At 32.5% G+C, this 25,191-nt stretch overlaps 1 protein-coding gene and 1 pseudogene across 1 annotated transcript in view; both read right to left on the bottom strand.

Moving 5' to 3' along the window:
• Positions 1 to 646: 646 nt before the first annotated feature.
• Positions 647 to 2,999, bottom strand: LOC145039250 (branched-chain-amino-acid aminotransferase-like protein 2; annotated as a pseudogene).
• A 13,697-nt stretch (positions 3,000 to 16,696) lies between these two features.
• LOC145039251 (cyprosin-like) overlaps positions 16,697 to 25,191 on the bottom strand; it is a 35,313-nt gene continuing 26,818 nt past the window's right edge. The window contains exons 2-8 of the mRNA XM_078987329.1: positions 17,828 to 17,922; positions 17,633 to 17,745; positions 17,398 to 17,407; positions 17,115 to 17,154; positions 16,963 to 17,027; positions 16,760 to 16,873; positions 16,697 to 16,714 (exon numbers count right to left, since the gene is read on the bottom strand). Of these exons, the coding sequence (XP_078843455.1) occupies positions 16,697 to 16,714; positions 16,760 to 16,873; positions 16,963 to 17,027; positions 17,115 to 17,154; positions 17,398 to 17,407; positions 17,633 to 17,745; positions 17,828 to 17,922 (455 nt within the window). The remainder of the gene's footprint in view (positions 16,715 to 16,759; positions 16,874 to 16,962; positions 17,028 to 17,114; positions 17,155 to 17,397; positions 17,408 to 17,632; positions 17,746 to 17,827; positions 17,923 to 25,191) is intronic.

A 25,191-nucleotide genomic window follows, 5' to 3' on the forward strand; every position in this document is an offset into this window, starting at 1 on the left:
CAATAATCATTCTTACTGCAACATTGTCATATATTTTTCTAAGAGTCATGTAAAAACTAATAAATATGAGAATTCAATACTTATAAAGATATGTGTGTTTTGAAAATGGTCTTCTCATTCTTAAAAAATATTCGTAAAGGATAAAACTAAAACTTTCTTTGTTTTCGGGATTATCCACGTTTGATTAATTTGCAGGTATGCATATTGTGCTTTCACTACTAGAAAAACAGCCTTTTACGACGCTCATTGCGCGTCGTAAAAGGCTCAGACGACGCGCAAATGCGCGTCAAGGAAGGCCATGTCATAAAGAGAGATGACGCGCATTTACGACGCTCATTTACGACGTGCAATTACGACGTGCGTTACGACACGCAATGCGTATCAAGGAAGGCCCTGTCATAAAGGAAGACGACACGCATTCATGTGTCATAACCTTACGACGCGCGTGTTAATGACACGCAATGCGTATCAAGAAAGCCCCTGTCAAGAAAGGCCATGTCATAAATGAAGATGATACACATTTTTGCGTATCATAATTTTAAATGTTTAAAAAAAATATTATTTATATATTTACTAATTTTAAAATTAAATAATACATTAAAAATCTCATAATACAAATTAAAATACCATAAATAACAAAGATAATTCATGTCACTGATATGTCAAATACAAATAATTATTCTAAAAGTGAGTAAATGTTATAAAAAATTGAACTCATTTATATACAATTGCATCATCTAGCTTACTACGTACTAACAACTCTCTGTGTTTACTTTTGCTTGAGTCTCGTTTCCTCCAAAGCTTATAGCCATGCCAAAATATGATATCTTGGATACGAGGGTATGGGACAAGGATGGTTTGGAATTCAGTGATGTGAACATTAATCCCTCCATCAAACCTTGAAGAAGTGGTTAAAGATGAGATGACATGAAAGATTAAACGGTTTAAGTTTCTGTAACTTGGTCTTGCTTCTTTTTTTAATTATTATCATATGTTGCACTTGGGTAGTAGTAGTAACAGTATAATGTATAGATTCCCAATCATGACATATAAAGACTTGGTGGAAAGAAACAATTTTTTTTATATAAATTTGGTTATTACCAATTATGGTGCACCCGTAAAGATTGTAACCCGGGATCATCCCTGATGTCACCTTTTTGACACGTGTCAGACTTAAACGAATATGTGCATTGTCAAACATCCCGTTTCTAATCAGAGTCTTGAATATAGACTCCTTAATCTATCACAATTAAATTCAAAATAAATCAACATTTTAATAAACTAAACTTTACCATGAACAAGATATATGAGATATCTAACCTCATCACGAGTTGGAGCATTGTTCAAAGCTAGAGCTTTTTCCGAGTCAAACATCCTGTTTAAATGCTCTTCAAGTTTAAAAACTTTCCCGTTATAAATTCTAAGTCCTTCCCATACTGAATCGCCACCTTGGACAACTGAGTCAAATACTGAAACCTTTAATGTAAGGTCACAAAAAAAAACAAACAATAAGAATGCATAAAAGTAAAGATTACTATATTTATATAATGGGCATACATACCATTGCATTGTCACGGGGTAAAAGTTCATCACCAACCCAAACAAGAATCTTTTCATTAGTAGCAACAGGGAGAGATGGTGTTGGAATCTTTGGGAATCTTGTGCTTCTTGCATGACTTTTAAGCATGTTATAAAAGGGTTGACTTTGCTCCAAAACATCATAAAGTGATGGTGGAAAAGGTTGAAGAGAAAAGAAAGCAACTTAGTAACCAATCGTTTTCTATTCAATATTTCAATCATACATAAATCATAAAAGTTGGTGTTTTTAGCAGTTACAGAAGCAAGAGTTAATTAAGTAGTACATACAGGGGGATATTTTACTGGTTGTACAAAGCGTGTAGATTTGTGCACACTTTTGTACCATTATGGAGCCCAAATCCCATCAACACTTTTTGGACCAGCTTCCCATCTGGATATACAAAAAGGATAAGTAAATTTCCTTTTTGGTCCTTGTGTATACCTGATTTGTTTTCAATTTTGGTCCTTAGTTGAGGTTTTTGGTCCCTGTTCCAAGTAATATGACATTGATTTAGACTGGAAAAAAATCAGCTTTACTCAGGGACCAAAAACGTTACAAGAACCTCAAATAAGGATGAAAAGAATTTCGGGACCAAAATTGCAAAAATCAGCTATATTGGGGCAGCAAAAATGTAATTTAATCTAAGTAACAGCTAACTGGTAGAAAACATTGACATACATGAGCATTGAATCTTGGAATGGAATGTCAAGATCTTCACAAAGACCTCGTAATGCAGCCAATAAACAACGTAAAACAGTAAACAGTTATTTAAGAAAACATAAAGAAAACAAAAAAAATTGAAAACCTCAAGGTCTTGTTGAAGATGAGCAATATCAAGAATAGGAGGGGGTTTCTCTGATGCAGAGAGTTCACTGTATACAGAAACCAGGTCTACTAACCCTAGTTCATGGAAGGATGAAGGGACAACCTTGTCAAAAGATTGCTAAAAACAAACAACAAATAAAGATAAACCATGATTATTAAAAACACTGTCTAACAAAAACCATTGTAAATTTGTGTCAACTACCAATGAATCAATCAGATTCCGAATTAATATAAAGTGTTTTCCTTTTTTTTTCAAATCATCACTTAATCCAGGCAGTCGTACTTTTGCTATATGCTGTGTAATAAATCAAATAAACGTCATGAGCTTTTAAAGATGGAAAATAAAATTATGCATTTGCAACTTGCAAGCATAAAAAGCTAATCAGTTACCTTACAATAACGATACTTCTTTTTTCCAGGACCATAAATGATGTTTTTCACAACCTTATTTCCATCAGACTCCTAAAAAACAAAAAGAATAATTAGTTTGAGATTAAATGAGGACAAGGATGGTGGAGAATGAACTAACGGAGACATGATAAAGATAATTGGGAAGAAGAAGCCGTCTCTGCCTTAAAATTGCTCTAGAGGCCATTATCATCACATACTAAAACTCCCTGTAACAACCACATCAGATTTCATTAATCATCGTATGATCATTTCCAAGTTACTTGCTGATCCCCGACATCCCGTAAGTTTGTTTATTCTTATTTTGTTATTTATTTTTACATAAAATTGAATTATCAGTAGTAAGTTGTAAATGATTATTCTTCAAAGACCAAACGCGCTATTAAGAAATAAATGATTTGAGTGTAAGAAGAACCTATGAGCCATATCTTGCAGTAGAAGATGCTGACTTTTTTTCATCAAGGAACCTCACAAAGTTCCTAAGAACATAGATAAAAAAAACAAATGAAATTTTATTTCTTTTTCTTGCAATTAACCCTGAAAACTAAAACTCAGAATTGTACCATGATCCTATTCCATCTGCTGCAAAAACCATGGGATTGCAGTCATAGCCCACACCAATTTCAAATTTCTCAGAGACAAAAATAACCTAAAATAAAATGTTGTTTATCAACATTTGAATAAGAAGTACAAAAACAATGTACAATGATAGAGAGGATGCTAACCCACATCACGAAGAGGCAAAGGGGAAGGTCCAATTTGGTCAACAAACTATATCATTGAATTATGACCTGTTTGTTATGCCAACAAAGCCAACAAAAACATGGAAGATAATCTTTTGATAGTGATTATAGATTTAAATTGCCTATGAACACACCCTTATTTCTCCATCACAGAACAATCACCAAACATCATATCCTCGATTTGAATTTTTGCTGCTGATTCTTGTGCTATGGACAAGTAAGATATACCTTAATGGGGAGGGTAAAAGAAAAGCGAGCTTAGATAAAAGCATGTTGATCAGATTTCAGACTGTTTTGAGGAAGAAGAAGAGATGGGGGTTACCATCATATATGCAGAGATTGAAGTCAAAATCATCTTGAGCCATTGAAGCTAAATACGATGGTTGACATGAAAACCTGTAACAGGGCATCCCTGTTTTTAGTTTATCCCTCAGGAACAAATGGAAGTTGAACCTAGAGATGAATTGAGAAAAGAGTGTTGATCATCAATCTGTTTATTATTGTTCTGATAAGTGTTATTGAGGCATGTAAATAGCAAGATATATGCATGTAAATAGTGAGATATGATTATTGCAGACTTACGGATGAGCTGTAAGCTTATTAGAAGCCCTAATAGAAAAAGGGAAAACAACAAACTGAAGAATCTGAAACCTTTCAGCGGCACACTTGGCCCTCAGGTATGCGGTTTCAGCAGTGTCGAATGGCAGAATTCGATGCCACGGGGACAAGTAAGAACCGGTGTTCTTCAACGAAACCGCTACAAAATCTGATTCCGATATGTGATTCTTAATTTCGTTGAGTGAATCTATGAATTTGGACTTGGTGACCTATTTTACAGGCCATTGAGGATGGCGAACGGCGGCGGGTTTTTGGTTGAAGAAAGAGAAGTCGGATGTGTGGGTGCAAAGGAAGCTCCTCCACACCATTGAAATGACGGCATTAACAGTCAGCTGTTATCTTCGTGTTCAAAGGAACATCTGAAGCATCTGAGGATGATACTTTAAAATTTGATACAACAACATAACCTTAGACCTCAGTTAGTTGTTGAATCACTGAGCACAACACCGAGCACAACCCTAAATCTTCGAGGAGTCACAGTCGCCGACGAGGTGAGGTGAGATGAAGTCGCCAAACTATTGTAGAGAGCACTCCTTTACATTTTGAATGGTTCTTGAAAAAAGCTCTAGAATCGTCCCTTCAATTTTGTGTGTGTGTGTGTTTGAGAGAGAGAGAGAGAGAGAGAGAGATAAAGATAGTGATAAGTCTATGCGTGTGTGAGAGTCGGCATATGTTGAATAGGGTTCTTGAAAAAAGAAGTAGAATCGTCCCTTGCCTCTATTTCACATATTTGGATTCTTTATGCAGATCGTTATCATCTTCGTCTCGATGCATTTGATCATAAAATCAAGAGCAATTATGCTATGAAGACGATGGCCTAGGGCTTTTTCTTGCTAATTGGAAGAGGCGGGGGGTTTTAATTTTCGGGATCCAATAGGCGGGTGAGAAACGGAGGGAGATAGAGCGGCATGGTGGTGGCAATGACGCCAATGGATGTAACGGCGAGAAAGGCTACAACGAAGAAGATGAGTTTTAGGTTAGAGAGAGAGAAAGGAACACGAAGACCTAGGCTTCTTTCTTGCTGATTGGAAGGGGGGGTTAATTTTTCACAAAGGCGGGGTTTTACTTTTTGGGGATTTCATTTCCCACTCAAAATGCGTGTTTCATTAAAAAAATATAAAGCGACACACTTACTTGACACACATTTTATAATAGGCATCCTCCGTATTTCTTTTTTTTTTTTTTTCTTTTCTAACACTAATTTCAGGGCACACACAAATGCGTGTCTTTTATCCTTCAAATTTTATAATAGATGACATTAATTTTTGGACGCATGCTTTTATGTATCGTAAATCACTGCGTGTCATTGTTTGCGCGTCATTAAAGGTTGTTTTTCTAGTAGTGTTTCTTATTTTGAACGAATATTCAAAAAACTTGATTATGAAAAATTAACATTCTAGTTTATACTCATCGGTCAAAAGCATCTATAGAAGAATAAAAAAGATCAAGTTCATCATTCCTTCTTAACTATATATCTGTCCATCAAGAAACTTGAACTCTAAACCATTTAAGGATAGACATTTTTTCAAACAAATTCTTTACTTAGTATGATATACTTTAGGGCTAGAACAGTGTGAATTAACACTTTGGGTTTTAGCGTACTTATCATATTATTAGCCATGTTTGACACTTTGCTAATACTTCTATTCACACGTAACCCCTCTAAATGGTTCAACTACTAAGAGTGTTTGATTCGTCAAATTTAAGCTTCTTAATTGAATTGGACAACTGGGCATGGGCATCTAAACCATTCAACTAAAAATTATGTTTGAACCATTTTTTGTAACCTTATTACCCAATAACATAAACACCCTTATATTTTTCTTAGAAGTCGTCTTCTAATTCTTTCTTTCTAAACACATAGGCAACCCCAAAAAAATACACAGACAAACACCATCTTCTTTTCTGGCTATCAACAGTGTCGGGGTTCTTATCGCCAAGTGTTTCTTTTTCGGTTGACGCCGCCACCCACTTCTTCCTCCATTTGTAGCATCCCAAAAATCATAATAATTTTTTTTTTTTTTTTTCATTTTTAAAGGAATAAAAGTAGTTTTGATGAACTGGGATTGTTAAAATTTGCTCCTTTATTCAAAATTTATATCTTATTTAAGTTTTGGTATGTAATTTGGTATCAATTTTGTAATTTTTGGATAGTTTGTAAGTAATTAGTTTTATAAGCAGAAAGGTAAAATGATAAAATAAATTTTCATTGACTTGAACAATCTTACCAAACAAAATTAAATTATTCTGACTATTTCAAGCCTCTTAATGGTTAAGCATTTCAGTGATTAAAGTTCTATCAAGCTTCACGAGTCCATGGATGAAGATTATTAAGGGCTACTGGGGGCATTAAAGTTCTACCAAACTTCACGAGTTCGTGGCTGAAGTTTGGCTGAGGCTTATTAAGGGCGAGAAGGGGTTGTTTTATTTGTTTGTTTGTTTGTTTAGTTTTATTTGTTTATTTATTATTATTTTTTTTTAAGTAGTATTTGGGCACTAACTTTTATAAATCTTAGACTTAAAAATATAAAATTTGGGTTGTAACCCTCTTGTATTTTATAAAAACAGTGATTTTAGTTTCGATCCCCAAATTAATTATTCAAACTCCACTCATTGCACGAGTCATAACAACTTACTCTGCTTAAATTTAATATATTATCATGCATATCCCTTTAAATTCTTTTAGATTGTTTTAGAACCAACTTTGAAAAGTAATAAAAGTCTGAACTAATTACCATGCTTAAATTTAATATATTATCATTTATATCGCTTTAACCCTGTAGTACCAAACCCTTTTAGATGGTTTTAGAACCAATTTGAAAAATAACAAAAGTCTGAACTAATTCAACTTAGACTTGTTTCATCATATAAATAGTTTGTGATTTCTTTGAATTAATATTTTTGGGTCAAACCCGTGTTTATTTCAGGGTTACTTTTGCCTTAATCCTTTATATAATCAAGTGTTTGGAAAAAAAAGGTCATAATATGACATTTCATTGCAGGAATTTGACCATCTTTTCCATTAATTTAGACTACGATGTCTACGATGACAATTAGCGTTGTTCACATGTTTTTTCTGAAATTTTCTGTTGCAATTCAACAGACATCGTGTTGTAAATTAGAAAAATATCACACATGGGTCCCTTATTGACCTTGTTTTGGCCTCCCTTTTTTTTTTTTCAAAATTGTAAACAATTAGGGTGTTGAGTGTAAATAAGTAGACATCATTCTGTTTTAAAAAGTTAATAATAACTATCTAACTTATAATACAAAAATTGGCGTATCTATTAAAAACAACACGGTTTTTCTTGACAATCATAAACATCATCGTATTTTGCTGTGTTTTACAAGATTTCGTTAAAGTTTAACTTTTTAAGTATTTCAACAAACGATAAAAGATTTCTTTAAGGGAGTAATAAATGTAAACGAAAAACAAAGACACAATCAATTTCTGTGGTTGGTACGATTAGGATGATTGACTACGTCCGCGGTGAACAAAAAAGAGATATTTTTATTGATTTATGCTAAATAGTTGTATAATACGTTAGGTAACACGAATTTAGTGCTTGTGTGAGCTAAAACTGTCAATAAGACAAAGCCCAAAAAACAGAAAACACCGACAAAACAGACTCATGACACGTTTTGATATCGTTTCTATAAAGGAACTAGCAGTTATAGGGTCAAATGTGATTCACTCTCTACAACTTCACATATTTCACATGATATTCCTTATCATTACAAATACCTTTTATAAATCTTTAATATTTAATAACACCTAACAAATACTATTTTGTTACCATTGGACTATAATGCAAAAAACCACAAGGACCGGTTAAAAGTGAACATTTTTAGGTATGGATGTTCATGGGCTCGAATGCCAATTTTTCTCACAAGACTTCCTTTTTTCTTTCATATCACAAAACATTTGAAAATTCAAATATGGGGTAACAAAAAGAAGATAAAACTTCAAAAATGGTCTCTGTGGTTTTCAAAAATATCAAGTTTAGTCCTTAAGTTCAAAAAACCTCACGGATCGTCCCTGTAGTTTTAAAACTTTTAACATTTGGTCCTTCCGGCTAACTCTGTTACCATTTAACCGTTAAGTTAGGGACATTTTTGTCATTTCACTACACATGGACCAATTATGAAGTTTTTAATTACTTTTTTTTAATAAATAAATAAATTTAATATGCAAGGGGTCCCACACTTCTCTCTCTCTCTCTCTCTCTCTCTCCACATGTGCACCGATCCTCCTCAACCTCATTCTCTTTTTCATCTTCTTCATGGCTTTCGCCTATCATCTTTGTCTCTCTGTTATCACCCTTCCCTACCCATGAATGATCTCTACTACTGGAATCATCAATCAACCCCAAACCAGTTCGTTCAACTGGTTTTTGACCGAACCAGATTTTGTAATCTAGATCATGATTTAGTTGTTCCAGTTTCCTCTCTTTTTCAAGTATCCTGTCACTTAACTACTATTGCTTTGGTTTCCATTTCCATTAAATTTGTTTTTTTGCATCTGAACCAGAATTATATTCTCCCTTCAGATAATCTATCTCTTCCTTCAAATTCTTTATCGCTTCTTCTGTGTCAGGCCTGACAAAAAATTAAAAGGCTCAACAATTTATTATGACGATGGGTATTCACAATAGAAACACCAAAGGTTACTAAAAGACCAGGTATGAAGATTAATATGCAATATTTCTACAGTTTCTCGATGATGATGATGATGATGATGCTTGAATGGAATACCCAATTTCACACAGCAAGAGATCAGAGATGTTCATCAAGCATCAAGAGAAGAATAGAAAATAATAGATAGGAATACTAACCTGCCAAGCCGACGAAGCTCCAACTATACATTAATCTTTCTGTAATCAATACCTTTTTCACTTGAAGCAAAACTTCTCTGGGTTTAGCATTGCCAAAAGGGTTCACCTTAGGCCTTGTCTTCTCTAATCCATGTGGTTGCAATGCAGTCCGACCCTCTACTAAACTGCCGGAACGTGAACTCGTGGGCCGATTGCTACTTTTCTTAGCATCAATTTCCAAATCTACTTACTTGTGAACCAAACCTTTCTCAACCCCTGGGCCTAGTTGCCCCAAACGGACTCAGTTTATTGTTGTGCGCCGATGGCTCAACTGGAGCACTTTCACCCTTTGGTGGATCTAACACCAGACGTCGGCATTCCGTTGGTCGTTCCTGATCACCATCACGAGTCACAACTCCCCTTTTCCAACGATCGTCTTCAGAACCACAGGAATCTCGAAACCCAGGATCGGAATTAGAAGACCTGGTGAGTGGCATGGGCTCCTTGCTCGTCGTCCAATTATCAATCTCTTCAACTCTAGAAATCTCGTCATAAGTAGGCATCATAGGTTTCTTCGTCACTACCTAATTATCGACCTCGTCTGCCCTAGATGGTTGATCATATTCCAAAATCCAAGGAGATGAAACTATAGATCATCACCAAACTTGCCATAAGACTGTTAGCTTATCTTACCGGAGTTGTGGCTTCGTGGAAAACAAGGGTCGATCAAAAAAATAATAGAGGGTGTTTGGGGTGATGCCCCTGACTTAACGGAGAGAGAGAGAGAGAGAGAGAGAGAGAGAGCGAGAGAGAGAGAGAGAGCGAGAGAGCGAGAGAGAGAGAGAGAGAGAGAGAGAGAGAAAGAGATGGGGTGGGACCCCTTGCATTTTAAATATTATATATTTATTTATTTAAAAAAAGTAATTAAAAACCTCATAAATGGTCCTTGTGTAGTGAAATTACAAAAATGCCCCTGACTTAACGGCTAAATGGTAACGGAGTTAGCTGGAAGGACTAAATGTTAAAAGTTTTAAAACACAGGGACGATCCGTGAGGTTTTTTGAACTTAGGAACTAAACTTGATATTTTCGAAAATCACAGGGACTATTTTTGAAGTTTTATCCAAAAAAATATGTGGTTAAATTTGAAGCCAAAAATTCCCCCTTAATTCAATTGGCATGAAATGAATTGTATTTAAATACTCCTTAGTTTTGAGTAAAAACCGATTTTGTGTCTCACAAAACCATCATGAAATGAGAGAGGAGCTTTTTGATGAAAATGTCAAATCCAAATGATAAAAAAATAAATAAATAAATAAATAAAACCTCCAAGAGCTCAGGGTTGCATACTTCAAAATTTGGATGTATATATTTTGTGTCTATTTAAAGTTTTTAAGTATAAAATATCATATGAAGGATTTGGAGAGTTATAGGATATATTATATTAAAACTTTGGATTTAAATTAATGAAACTGGATTGCGTCTCCGACATTACACTTTCTTGAGTGTACACTTTAATGGCAATTTTCTAAATAATCAATATAAAACACATCACGTGGTTTGATAACAAATAGGAAATCTAAGTAGCCAGAAGCTTCCATCAAAACATAGATTATTAGTGTGTGAATTAGGCAAAGTATTGATTGATTGGTAAATTATGGGAGCTAAATAATTGTTTCATAGCATGTAATATTGGAATTTTTTTCTTTATACAGTTGAAATAAGTATATTTTAAATAGGTCTAATAATTTCAATATTAACCAATCAGCACAACTCAAATCCATTCCAATAATTAGTAGGTTGGATTGAAATTTAATTACAATTCAATCCATCCATCATGTTTAATAAATAGGTTAGGTTATGGTTAAAATTCCCAACATATCTACCCTTTTATTTATTTATTTATTTTTTTATTATTATTTTTTTTTTTAAACTGACATTTATTAAGTATTATTATTTAATTGAATACTGATTATTTTTTTATTTTTAATCAAAAAATGTACATCCTTACAAAAAATCTCATTCTTTTTTTTCATTTAAAATGTTTTTTAGGCCATATTTTATATATAAAAAAACACCCCGAATATACCGTTGTTTTCGATTTTTTGTCATCTTTCCATAGAAATTCATGTTGATATATAAAAACTAACTCTTTTTTTCGAAAAAAAACTCACTTTATTTTGTTAGTTTTTTAATATTTAAGTATATTTTTATCAAAAAAAAAAACTAATTATACCAAAAATATTAATTTTTTGTACTCTATTAACAAACATTAACATCGACTAAAAAAAATTTCGAACAGTATAGATTCACACTGTGAATCTAAACTATAAATATTTCAATTTTTAACATTCACAATGTGAAAAAAGCTCAATCAGTTCAAATTTACATCGTGGATCTGACTTACTATTATGCACACTATGAATCTGAGAATGTTCAAAAAAAAAAAAAAAAAAAAAAAAAAAAAAACTTGATCAGTGTAGATTCACACACTGTGAATCTAAGCTGTAAATATTTCAATTTTTAACATTTACGATGAAAAAAACTCGATCAATTCAGATTCACATTGTGAATCTGACTTGCTATTATGCATATTGTAAATCTGAGAATGTTCACAATGTGAATCTGAACAGGTTCACAATATTAATCTGAGCAGGTTCACAATGTGAATCTAAACTGAAATATTATTTTTCACATGAATATGAATCTATGTTTATAAAGTACAAAAAAAATATGAATTTTGATATATTTATTAAATTTTTTCTATAAAAAAATAGACCTTAACTTTTCAACAAAGAAAATGAAGTGTGTTTTTTTCGAAAAAAAAAAAATCCATTTTTTATATTTCATCATCGATCTCTATGAAAATAAGACAAAAAATCGTGAACAACGGTATATTCGGTTTTTTTCGACAAAAAAATGGTATAAAAAAATTTTAAATGAAAAAAATGAAGTGAGTTTGTTATAATTCGGTGCGTGTGCATCCATTGTAAAAGTCTACAACTCTTCCTTTTACTGTTGATCGCTTTAAATTTCAACACTTTGGATTGGTTATTTGGTTCATTGATTAATAATTGTTGTCTATTGAACTTTTTTTTTCTCTCTCTCTAACTTTTTATCTACAATGAATTTAATTACCAAATTTCACATGTGCATGCTAATATATATATATATATATATATATATATATATATATATATATATATATATATATATATATATATATATATAAAAGAGGAGTGCAAAAAATATTGAAAAAAAATATATATGCTTGTATATATGCGTATTTGTTTTAATATATGTATGCATAAAAATTATAAATATGCATTCCAAATGCATTTTCTTGAGAAATTCTTTTTTAAAATCTTATTTTTGAAATATAAGGTATATTTTCATATATTTGAAAATTAATTTTTTTTTTTAAAGTTTTTTTGTTTTTATTTTTTAAATCTATGAAAATATTCCTTAAATTTTGAAATAAATATTTGAAAAAATAATTTTTCAAAAAAATGAAATTTTAATACATTTTCATATATATATATATATATATATATATATATATATATATATATATATATATATATATATATATATATATATATATATTGTGTATATGCATTGAAAAATGCATTTTCAAAAACAACAGTGCACTTTTAAAATAGAACAAAAAACAACAGTGCACTTTTAAAATAGAACAAAAAACAACAATGCACTTTCAAAATATAACAAAAAACAGCAATGCACTTTGAAAATAGAACCAAAAACAGTAGTGAACTTTTAAAATAGAACCAAAAACTACAATGCACTTTCAAAATATAACCAAAAACGAAAATGCACTTTCAAAATATAACCAAAAACAACATTGGACTTTCAAAATAGAACTAAAAACAACAATGCACTTTCAAAATATAACCAAAAACAACGATGCACTTTGAAAGTAAAACCAAAAACAACATTGAACTTTCAAAATAGAACCAAAAATGGAAATGCACTTTCAAAATATAACCAAAAACAACAATACACTTTGATAATAGAACCAAAAACATCAATGAACTACCAAAAACAACAATGCACTTTCAAAATATAACCAAAAAAAGCAATGCACTTTGAAAATAGAACCAAAAACAACAATGGACTTTCGAAATAGAACCAAAAGACAATAATGCACTTTCAAAATAAAACAAAAAACATTTCTTACATTTCGAAATTAATATTAAAAAAAGAATTTTTCAAAAAAAATTGTATTTTTAATGCATATTCATTTTTATGTACATGCATATTTTTAAAAACCATGTGCTTATGCACATGCCCGTTTTTAGAAAACATGTGCATATACACGTGCACATTTTATAAAAAACATTTTTGATGCCTCTATATACATATGAGTAAACATATACATATACACATGAATAACTATATAAATATGCATATGCATATGCATAAGACAATTAAATATATATGATTATTATGTATATGCATAAGCATAAGAATAAATATATGAAATATACATACTCACAAGTATACATATATTTAAATTAATAACTATATGTATATTCATAAGCATATGAATAAGTATATATATATATATATATATATATATATATATATATATATATAGAGAGAGAGAGAGAGAGAGAGAGAGCTAGGTTCAAATATTTCTAGCAACTATTGTGTTCCTAAATGCACCAATCACAAATTAGCAAATAATAAAATAATTAATTAAATCAAAAGGGTATTTCTGGTTTTTTGCACTTGTAATTAAGGAAACAAGATAAATATATATTGAACTTATATCTTTTCTTTATAACCATCGACCATTCATCATCGTTTCACACATGCCTCTGTATCCCTCATCTTTCCACTATCGTATCTTCTTCTTCCTCCCTGTTCTTTCGTTGGCTTCGTATTCCATCACCAAAATCGGTCTATAGTTGCCGTCGTACACCAACATCGGTATTCTCTGATCATCAACATCGCCTACCGTTATTTAAATCCATCATATCCATAACCCTAATTCCATTTTCTCGTCTCAAATTATTTCCAACAGGCAGACTAACAGTTTGTTGGTTGCGTTACTATGTCTCTTTTGTTGGATTGGAAGTAGTGTTCTTGCAAGTCCCAAGGGTTTCATGTCGCATGGAAGGTAAGAAGGATCAATGAATTGCAACTCTCGTTAAATAAGTTTGATCTAAAAAGTGAAGAAGTGAGTATTTCTTTTATTGTCTTCATTAAACCTTTTGATATTTTTTTGTGGATGTTAACTCCTTATTTGTTAATTACGTGAGTAGCATCAATCTTTGCTATTAGAATTTGTTTTTTAATCAATTTAGGGTCATGACTTGATTCACACTAAGAGATTTTCACACATTTGAGACATGTAAGAACATAAACATTGTATGAATGAGAAAACCCTTCTCAAAATCATTTGTAATCACCTGATTAAATAAGCAACATGTGGAAAAGTGTGCAAGAATTTATACATTTTATATCATACACACATTTTGTTATTATTTGTGAATTTTTTTATTAAGGATTAAACTCCATGATATGACACGTAATTGTCTTTTTTTTTTCCAGTATCTTGATTACAACTTCAATTATATTTGTTGACATATCATCAAACATTTATAATATTTCCAATAGATGATTCATTCCTTAAGAATATTATGCAACAAGTATATTATTTTGTTAGAATATTCAACAAAGAATGTTATATTCTGGTAGAATAATCTACAAAAGAATGCTATGATTTTTGCCAGCGAGTGCATGTAAATCTAGGGTTTTAAATTTCATTCTTTTCATAACTTAGATCTGTTTACATTACTAGTTCATACCATATTTTGTATATACTGATGGGGTTGACTTCATATACCAACACAGTGAATTAATTTTGTTTATTACCAACATAGTAAAGGTTTGATATCATATGCCAACATAAATTGGTGAAAGCTACTCATCTTGTTCTAGAAAATTGTTTAAAAAGGTCATTAATTTTTTTGTGTATTATTTTGGTTCGATTTGTGATTTTGAATTCCGATTTCTATTGTCCCTCGTTATTGTGTATTTGTAATCTAAAATTATATTAGCAGTAAATACGATACTTTTGAATATATTCTATATATTCTGCCATAATAAAATCTATGTATCCTGTCAGAATACATTCTATGTATTCTCTCATATTCTATATATTCTTCCAGAATATATGGAGTGATAATTAGTTGCAAGTAACATGTTTTTAACCATTATTAGTTTTTGTTGTATTTGTTATAGGAATGGCTAGAAAAACGCGTTGAAGACCTAGTATGAATAACTTGAAGAATGAATAAAGTTTGATCATACTCACATTTTAATAATGTTGTTATTTTTTTAAGAATTTTAATTATTTTTGTTGACATTCTTTTAGAATATATATATATATATATATATATATATATATATATATAATTATATTAAAATATATAAGACTTTTAGTCTGTAAAAATATGTATGAATTTGTATTTAAGTTTGGATGAATAAGACTATATATTAGAATCTTGTTAGTTTTCAACCACAAATTCAAGAATTTTGTTATTCTTCAATAATATTCTAATAGAATAAAATTCCGAAAGAGCGTCATTCTTTTAAAAAAAATATTCTGATAGAATAAAATCGATTATATTTACAATTACGTTAGAATTAAAATTGAATTAATTAAAAAAAATCAGATTTTTTAAATTATGAGAATTAATTATCCTAAAAATCCAAAAATTTCCTTTTATAATTGTAGTTAATTGTCCAAAATACCCTTTTGCTAAAATTTGTATGATTATATGGTACATGTTATCCCATTGTAATATCATGAACTCTCAAATCATGTTTATTGATCACTTCCATCCGTTGGTCCAAATATGTGCATTTTGGCACACAATAGAAATAAAATAACCTAAGCCTATATATATATATATATATATATATATATATATATATATATATATATATATATATATATATATATATGATAATAAGTTTATGTATATTCATTATAATAAGTACATGCATATGCTATGCATATGAATAAGTATATGTATATACATAGGTGTATGCATATGCATATACATATACATAAGAATATGCATAAGCATCATATGTGCATATATATATATATATATATATATATATATATATATATATATATATATATATATTTGCATATACATATACATTTTAAGATGCATATGCACATCCATGTGCACTAATGCTTGTTAATATATATATATATATATATATATATATATATATATATATATATATATATATATATATATATATATATATATATATATATATGTGCACTTATACAAAGGCATAATCATGTGGACTTAAATATATGCATATGCATATGCATATGTATATGCATTTGGCAGTTAAACATATATGATTATTCTTATGTATATGCATATGCATAACAACAAGTATGTGATTTGTGCGTATGCATAATAATAAGTATATGTATAATAATAAGTATATGTATATGAATGTGCATAATAATAAGTAAATGCATATGAATAAGTATATGCATAAGAAGAAATATATGCATGTGTATATGAATAACTATGTGCATAAGCCATTCAAATACATAAGAACATTATTTTGATATTGCATTTAAGTTTTATAATTAATTACGAATGAACCTTCAAACATGAATGATAGTTTAGGATGATCACGATTGAATTATAATTGTAAAAGAAACTGAATGTTATTTTGTGTATAAAAATGAAAATTAAAAAAATGTACCTCAAATAAGAGCATATCAATTATAGACTTTCCATATTTCTCGACCAAAGTCTTGCATTCTTGGCTCATTAATCCATGAGCACCAATAGCTTGATTGATTTTGGTAACACAAACCTAAAAAAGAGGTTCTAGCCAACAGAATATACATGTATGAATGTGTATAAATGTCTATTTTACCCCTGGAAATTGTAAACTATACATACCGTTGGACCAGCCAACAAAGAGGTTCCAGAATCAATGATTGTTGCACAACCATTCGTGCAAAATCCTAAAAAAAAATAGAAATTCTGATAATCATAAACTATAAAAACACAATTTAAGTATTAGAAAGGATAAAAGAATGCCACAAAATTACCAATTATTTCGTTACTAATAAAGACATCATCCATTTCAAACTATAACAAGAAAAACAACCAAATGAGTAATTAATTTTAATAAAATAAAAAATAAAAATTGAAAATGGATATAATGAATAGTAACCAGCCAATATCCTTTTTGAGTGATAGGGAGATAAGTGTGTGCAACTCTAAAATAAATAGTGTCAATACCACCAAACACAAGTTCACCTCCTTCATTATCTTACTATTTCAATTAAGCCCAAATGAAAACACAGGTTCATAAACAAGACCTTACTCAACCATGTTGTACCTAATATAGCCAACCATCAAACATTAAAAATTACATTTTGGTCCCCGAGTTTGTTCAAAATTACATTTTTTTTCCAGAATAGTTTCCTCTTACAATTGAACAAACTCATAAAGGAACCAACATTGCAGTAGAGAACTATCTAGAACCAAAACTAAAACTTCAGAACAGACTTAGGGGAAATATGTAGTTTACTCCAAGAAAAAGTTTGGAAAGTGCGTGAAGTACCAAACAAGAAGAGAACCCCCAATAGAGATTTCTTGAAACCCAAAGCCAAGAATACCATCAAACTTTACTGCAACAAAATTGATTCCATGCTCTTTGGTTGCTTCTATGAAATCCTAAAAATGGATAATTTAGTAATTGTCAAAATGAAGAAATTTTAATAAAAAGATGCATAATTTCTTAAACTTTGGTCTTTACTTGTTCCTTGATAGTAAAATTACCAAGTCTTATAGAATCTTGGCTAAAGAAATCAGAGATAACACCAATTCCATATTTAATTGCAATATATTTCCCTGGATGAAAATTGCAAGATCTTAAACATCATTAATAGTGATATCACAAAACATACTATAAGGTGATCATTATTCAATTTGTTTGGATATAACGGCAAAACATGAATGACAGTTTCACTTAGGCATTTCGTCAGACACCTAGAATGCAACTGTTCAATTTCATCCATGTGTTAGTTTGTAGTTTAGGGCAAGCATAAGAGGATGAACTTTAGGAGTAGTTGTTGTAAAGAATAAGTGTTGCTTAATGCATTGTGTTGAATTATGGAAAAAAATAGTACTAAATACTCCACTTTATCCTTTCCTAAATTCAATATAAGTAACCAGGTACCAATTGTGATACCCATTTTTAGTGAATATAGGATAACCACGCTAGCACCATAACAAGTTTTTATGTGTCTAAAAACGGTACAACAACTTAAACAAAAATAAATGTCCATAGCTTCGTGAAGTCTGGAAATTTTCGTAACATCGTGGCTAAATTAGAATTCGGAAGTGTGGTAAACTGAACATGAACCAATGCAAATTAAATCAATTTAAGTAGAGGAGAGAAGATTTGACTAATGGATCATTCAAGGTGAGATTTGGCATACTTAATGTTTTGGGAGTGATTGTGGAGCATAGTAGCGATTCTCAGATGAGTTTTGAATTCGATGATGAGAAAAACGATACAATGTTTTGACAAATGGCTTCAAGACATTTGATTGATTTCGCAGTTTCACTATTTTTCTCATGCAAATCCGCTAATTCCCACAGCCTTTCAGCTACTCCATCCATTCGGTGCTCCAATAACTTTGATTTTTCAGTTCAATTTTTAGATCCTTGTTTCCACTTTGCTTGTTTGCTTCAGTGTCTCCCTCCATCATTTCTCTCTCTTGATTGTTGTTCAAAGTCCATTAAAGTCAATCATGAATCAAATCGTTGTATGTCGACTTTGGTGTTTCAAGTCATTTAAAAAAATCATGCATTTGATTGATGCATTACATTTAAATTGAAACCAAAGAGAATTAGGTAAAACAAAAAATGTTACCATGAACTAAAAGATCTCCATCAATCCTACATATTTTTTGGGAGCAAGGAAATGAAGGGATTGTCGATTTAATTTGAATAGCATACTTCGATACTAGATATAATAATTGGGATCGATTGGAGAGGCTGGAAAAGAGGGAGAGAACCTGCTATGGATCTCTAAGAGAGAAGAAGTTGTGTGTGGATCGATCAAACTAAGGAAAGCGATTCAAATCGAGGGAAAGAAATGCACAGTTCATTGCTTTGCTCCTTCAAATGGAGTTTGATGTTGATCTCTTTTATCTCTTCTCTCTCTCTCTCTCTCTCTATATATATATATATATATATATATATATATATATATATATATATATATATATATATATGTGTGTGTGTGTGTGTGTGTGTATGTTTGGTTTATTATTTCACTATCTTTTTGGCCCCCGAGCTTTAATGTACATCGATGAACATATGTTAATTCATATTTTTTTTGCATCGCCTTTTAGTTACAAAACAAAGACCAACTATAAATTAGGAAGTCAAAAAGTAATCAACAAAAAATCCACAAAATTTATAAAGAAAATCAAAACAAATCCTAATATTAGTTAGGATGTGTTCGGCAAAAATAACATGTAACGGGTAGTTTGTAGCTAGTAGCATTTTGTTAGATGCTACGTGAAGTAGCATTTGGTTTTGAAAAGTTTTGTTGAAACTAAACGCTAGAAACTTGTAGTAGTGTCAAACGAGGCTTTCTGTTCAAAACGGAGCATTTTGTCAAATGCTAAAAGCTAGAAGCTCTTAGATGCTCCGTGCCGAACACGCCCATAGTATAACAATAGATTCGGAAAGTTAGGAAAGAATTCTTATATAAAAAATCGAAAAAGTGTAAAATTTATTGCATAAGAGAAACTACAAAAACCCTAAACTAAAAAGATAGCAATGTGTAACATTCGAAATCTTGAAGAGAAATTATTGAGAATAACCCTATATCTAGGTTAACTTGACGAATTGGAGGGACCAACTCAACGTGTTGAAGATGGAGAATCGCACAAATTAACTGTACCAACTCGACGAGGTGAGGAGCATCAACTCGACTAGTTGGCAGCTGGGAAGGAAACCCTAATTTTTAGGGTCTTGCACCTTATTTAAAGCCCTTAAGTCATTTTTATGGCCTCCTTATCAGCCTCCATTGTTATCCAAACCCTAAAACGAGTTGTAGCCTCCATTGTCAAGTTTTTGAGCATTGGAAGGAAGTTTAGTGTTCATTTTGTGCATTATGAAGGAATTAAGAAGATCTAGAAGTTTCTAGCTCGGAGAAGGAAGTCTTGGATCCATAATCATTCTATTTCTTGTTGTCAGTTTAAGGTATCAAGTTCATACATTGATTTGTAGATGATTAGATCTCCTCATTTTGGGTTTTTTTTAGTGTTTTTTCCTCTTTTGGGGGATGATGATGGAGCAAAGTCATTTAAGAGGTTGTTCTTTCAAATCTAAGTTGGTTTTGATACCCTTAGCTTAAAGGTGCAAACTTTATGATGATTTTGGTGTCATGCATGCATTAAGTCCATTATTAAGTATATTCTAAGCTTAAGAGGTTCATTTAGACATGTATGAACACAAAGTTGGCAACTTTACGTGGTTTTCCAACTCAAGGAAGCCAGAACTATGTTTTGGAGTCATGTCCTTATGGATTAAGTGCTTAATGTATTAAGATGCGGGTTTCTGGAGAACTCAGCGAGTTTACAAATAAGCTCGGCGAGTTTGTTGGTCAACTCGGTGAGTTGACCTGGTTTTTCCTAATCTGTGCAATTGATGGAGAAACCCGACGAGTTGAAGGACAACTCAACGAGTTGGGTCAACTTGGACTGTTGACTTTAGCTTTCGATATATGTCTTTGACCAAGTTTGTCCCAAGGGGTACTTGAAGTAATCTGAATTGTAATAAGGAAAATTATGGGCTTAGGATAAGGCCCATATGGAAATTGGGCCACTAATGGGCCTTTGTGGATCCATTATGGAAAATTGGGCCATTAATCCAGTAGCACACACGCGCGCGCGCGCACACACACACACACACACACACACACACACACATATATATATATATATATATATATTAGAACTCACAAAGTATACAATTTCACCATATATAAGCAACTCTTACACCACCCCCGCCGATCCTATAACGCCTGTGTTTCTGGGCTTGCCATTTTTAGCAATGAAATAGTCTAGGTTAACCTTTGTAACCCGTTTTGAAATAATAAGAGTGTATTATTTGAGTATTATGTGTTTTGTGCTTAATTGCTTAATTATGTGGTTTGATTAATTAAGAATAAAAATAAGCGTCAAAATTTAAGTGTAAAATAAACTTGATATCCTTGGATAATGTTGTAGTAGTTGAAACAAGGTTTCCGAAGATTTAAAGAATGTCGAAATCCGAGTTATAACAAAGAAGTTATGACCTGTCGCAGTTTCGCGACAGAACCGGCAACGCTGAATGACGTAAAAAGTGAAATTTACGTTAGAGCGATATTTAGCCTTAGTGATCTAAACGAGAATCGAAGATCTCGTTGTTAGTATCGAAGCTATAAAAAGTTAGGCGAGAACGGACGTCAAACGAAGAAGTTATGAATTTATAACGGAATTTTCTGTCCCGGCCTATTAAAAATAAATAATAAAAATAAAATCAAAATTAGCCGACGGAGTCTAAACGAAAGTTGTAGAGCATAGTCTCACCTTCGCGTGGATATAAAGAACGTCGAAAACGGAGTTGTATGAAGAAGATATGAATTTTCGAAGTTTATTAAATAATTAATAATTAAATTTAATTATTAAATCCGGCATTATCCGAAGAGGAGTCACCGAACTCATCCGAAGTACGCCCCGCGTACTCGGGTACGCCCCGCGTACGCAAGGTATGTCGACACTCGCACTCGAGGACTTCAGATACGTAAGCAGTGACGTGTCGGAGCAGTACGCCCCGCGTACTGCGAGGCGTCAGCCTCCTATAAATAGGATGCGAGGGCAGCCGACTCCTTTGCTATTTTTCTCTCCTCTATCTCCCGTTTTGCATTGATTTGCGTGCCAGAAATACCCCGAAGCCCCGGTATTATTCTCGAGCGCCGAAGCAAGTCCCGAGATCCCGAAGATCCCGAGAAGTGCGGTTCCCGAGCCGAAGCTCTGCCCACGAGAAGTTCGATTTTTGTAGAGATCTTCTAGATCTTCTGAGGATTACTACTTCTACGAGCCGTAGTGCTGTCCGATCATCTTGTGATCAATTGAGTGTGTGGTTACTTTCTTCTAACGCATAATTATGAAGTATTTTATATGAAATACGTGTTATGTGTATATTTTTTTGTTATGTGTGTGAATGTATATTCACTTTCTTCTAACTTATAGATCTGTTTATTTCTCTATGAAATACGTGTTATGTGGGTGTGCCTCATCTGTTATGTGGAAAATGTATTGATTGAGCATGTTATACAGGTTTTGAAAATATGTATAAAAATGTATGTTTTATCTATTAATATGTTGGGTAGAACATGGGTAGATAGTTGGTGTGTAATAAACAGATGAGAGGCCTCGATGTTGTTTTGATCCAGTCATCTAGCGGAATTTAGATGACAACCACGAACTTTTCTAGACAGTCCAGTGGAACGCTAGCGGGCTCATAACCTGTAGGTGTTAATGAACTTGGGTGTTCATTCGCTGTATTCCATCCCCCTCATGGTTGCCTTATTTGACTTATATTGCCGAGGAACCCCGAAGCATGTGTTGTCTCCCCGATGAAATATTCTTAGACTAGGTCCCTTGTATTAGTTATTTTAAGGACATAAAGTGAGAATAACATGAATGGGTAATTGGGTTATTGTTGGTTGATAAAAATTAATTTAATTATTTATTGTGGGTTGAAAACCTTATATGCTCACCAGGCTCCCAAGCCTGACCCACTCAGTTTTATTTGTATTACAGGAAGTGGCGCGAGAGCATAAGATGGACGAACCATCAAGTTGTTTTGTTTACAAGTCTGTATACGTATATATTTGTTGAATTACTTGTAATGTTATCGTTTATGCTTATTGGTATGTATCGGAACATGACACCCCGAGTTTTGATTATATAATGAAAATACATTTGTTTTATGAAATGCTTTGGTAAACATTGTTTTATCATGTTTTGTTTTTGGGAACAAATTCCGCAACTCTTTCAAATCAAAAGGTTTTACTCTGAAATTATTTTAAAAGCATAAATGAAAATCAGTCTTTTCTGGCCGAGATTTTGGGGATGTCACAGTTGGTATTAGAGCATTAGTTTAAGCGAACTAGGAATTTGTAGGATTTCTAGACTTAAACTTAGAATGCTAAGTGGAGTTTTGAGATGTGTGTCTGTTATATTTTAGACACGAGCACTAGTTTATTTTAGGAAAGTTGCCTAAAATGCTTTATGTGCTAAATGTTATATGTTGCCATATATGATATTATTTGTTCGGATCTATGGTCTGTTGCCGACCGGATCTAGAAACTTTATGTGTGTAGGATTCTAAGCGTACGTCTACGATATTAGAACTAGCATGTAAACATTTCGGAGTGATAAGGATGATTTGAATATCTATCGTGAATGAGGATCTAATTTCACCTTATTCGGTGTGTAGATCAAAAAATGGTGAGAACAAGAAGTGGAGTTGGAAATGCTGATGAAAACAGGAATCAACCACCAGTGATTGAACAAAGACCTGTCGTAGCAGCAGCACCTGAGCCAATAACCATGGCTGGTGTGCAGATGATGATTCAAACAATGTTGGATCGTCAGATGGATGAAACTAGACGGTTGCTTCAACAGAATCGTGAAGAACTGTCAATTCGTGTGGAAGAGCCTAAATTAAATGAAGGGAACTCGGAAGGTGGAAACTTCAATGGGTCTGTTGGTCAAGCCAACCCACCGATAGTTAGGTGAGACAACATGATGGAAGGAATGATGGAATGGGATGCAAGAACAAGGACTTTCTAACTTGCAAACCATCGACCTTCAATGGAAAGGAGGATCCAATTGGAGTTATGGATTGGATCTCAGAAATGGAATTGGCCTTCATGACTTGTGGCTGCAGAGGCAAGTTGTAGACTATCTATGTAGTGCGTCAGTTCCAAGGTGGAGTCGTTCGTTGATGGAGCACTCTAGGGAAGACTTTAAGCCCAAATGAGCCACTACAATTGACATGGGCAGAGTTCTTGGTGCAGTTCAAGCGCAAGTTCTGCTCAGCTCAAAATCTGTTGGAACTAGAGAACAAGTTTCTGACATTGACGAAAGGCAACATGTCAGTTGATGAATACACCAATAACTTCACCAATAAGATGGAGTTTGCCTTGCGTATCGTTCCAGACAAGCTGACAAAGGTGGACCGGTATGCGAAGGGACTCCCATGGGAGTACGAGGTGCCAGTACGTCAGGCACATACTCTAGAGGCAGCTATCTGGGCTGCTAAGTCTGTAGAGAATATGATTAAGGGGAGAACCACCAACAAGGTTGAAGTTGGTGAGAAGAGAAAGTTTGAGGGAACATCTAGTTCCGGTAAGAAAGGCAAATTTTCGAAATCTGATTTGAAAAAGTTTGGAGGAAAAGGAGGCGAAGCGAAGTGGTGTGATAAATGTAAGAAAAAGCACTTTGGGAAATGTAGCGAGGATGTAACCTGCTACAAGTGTGGAAAGGTTGGACATTTTTCCAATGAATGTCCGAACAACAAAAGGATGTGTTTTCGTTGTAATGAAGAGGGGCATATTTTGAAAGACTGTCCGAAGAAGAAGGAGGCAACTAGGCCCAACATTCCAGCAAAGCTGAAGGCGAGAGTGTGACATCCCCAAAATCACGGCCATAAAAGACCGGTTTTGTTTATACTTTATTTCAAAATCAGAGTTATCTTTTAATAAAAGGGTTGCGGAATTTGTCCCAAAACAATAATATGATAAAGATTTATCAAAAGCATTTCCATAGAAATGTATTTCATTAAAAGACTCGGGATGTCATGTTCGTACAGATCAAAAGTATAAACAGTACAATATAAGCCTTACTACATTATTTCATATCTATAGGCCTATATCCGTAATCCCTCATCCAAAACATCACACCTATGCTCATGCGCCACTGCCTGTAATACATAAAACTGAGTGGGTCAGGCTTGGGAGCCTGGTGAGCACATAGGGTTTTCAACCCACAATCAATAAGTTTATTAATTTCATCAATCAATCAATAACCCGATTACCCGTTCCCGTTA

Source organism: Lactuca saligna, chromosome 4 (genome assembly GCF_052625555.1).
Source record: "Lactuca saligna cultivar CGN05327 chromosome 4, ASM5262555v1, whole genome shotgun sequence".
Lineage (NCBI taxonomy): Eukaryota > Viridiplantae > Streptophyta > Magnoliopsida > Asterales > Asteraceae > Lactuca > Lactuca saligna.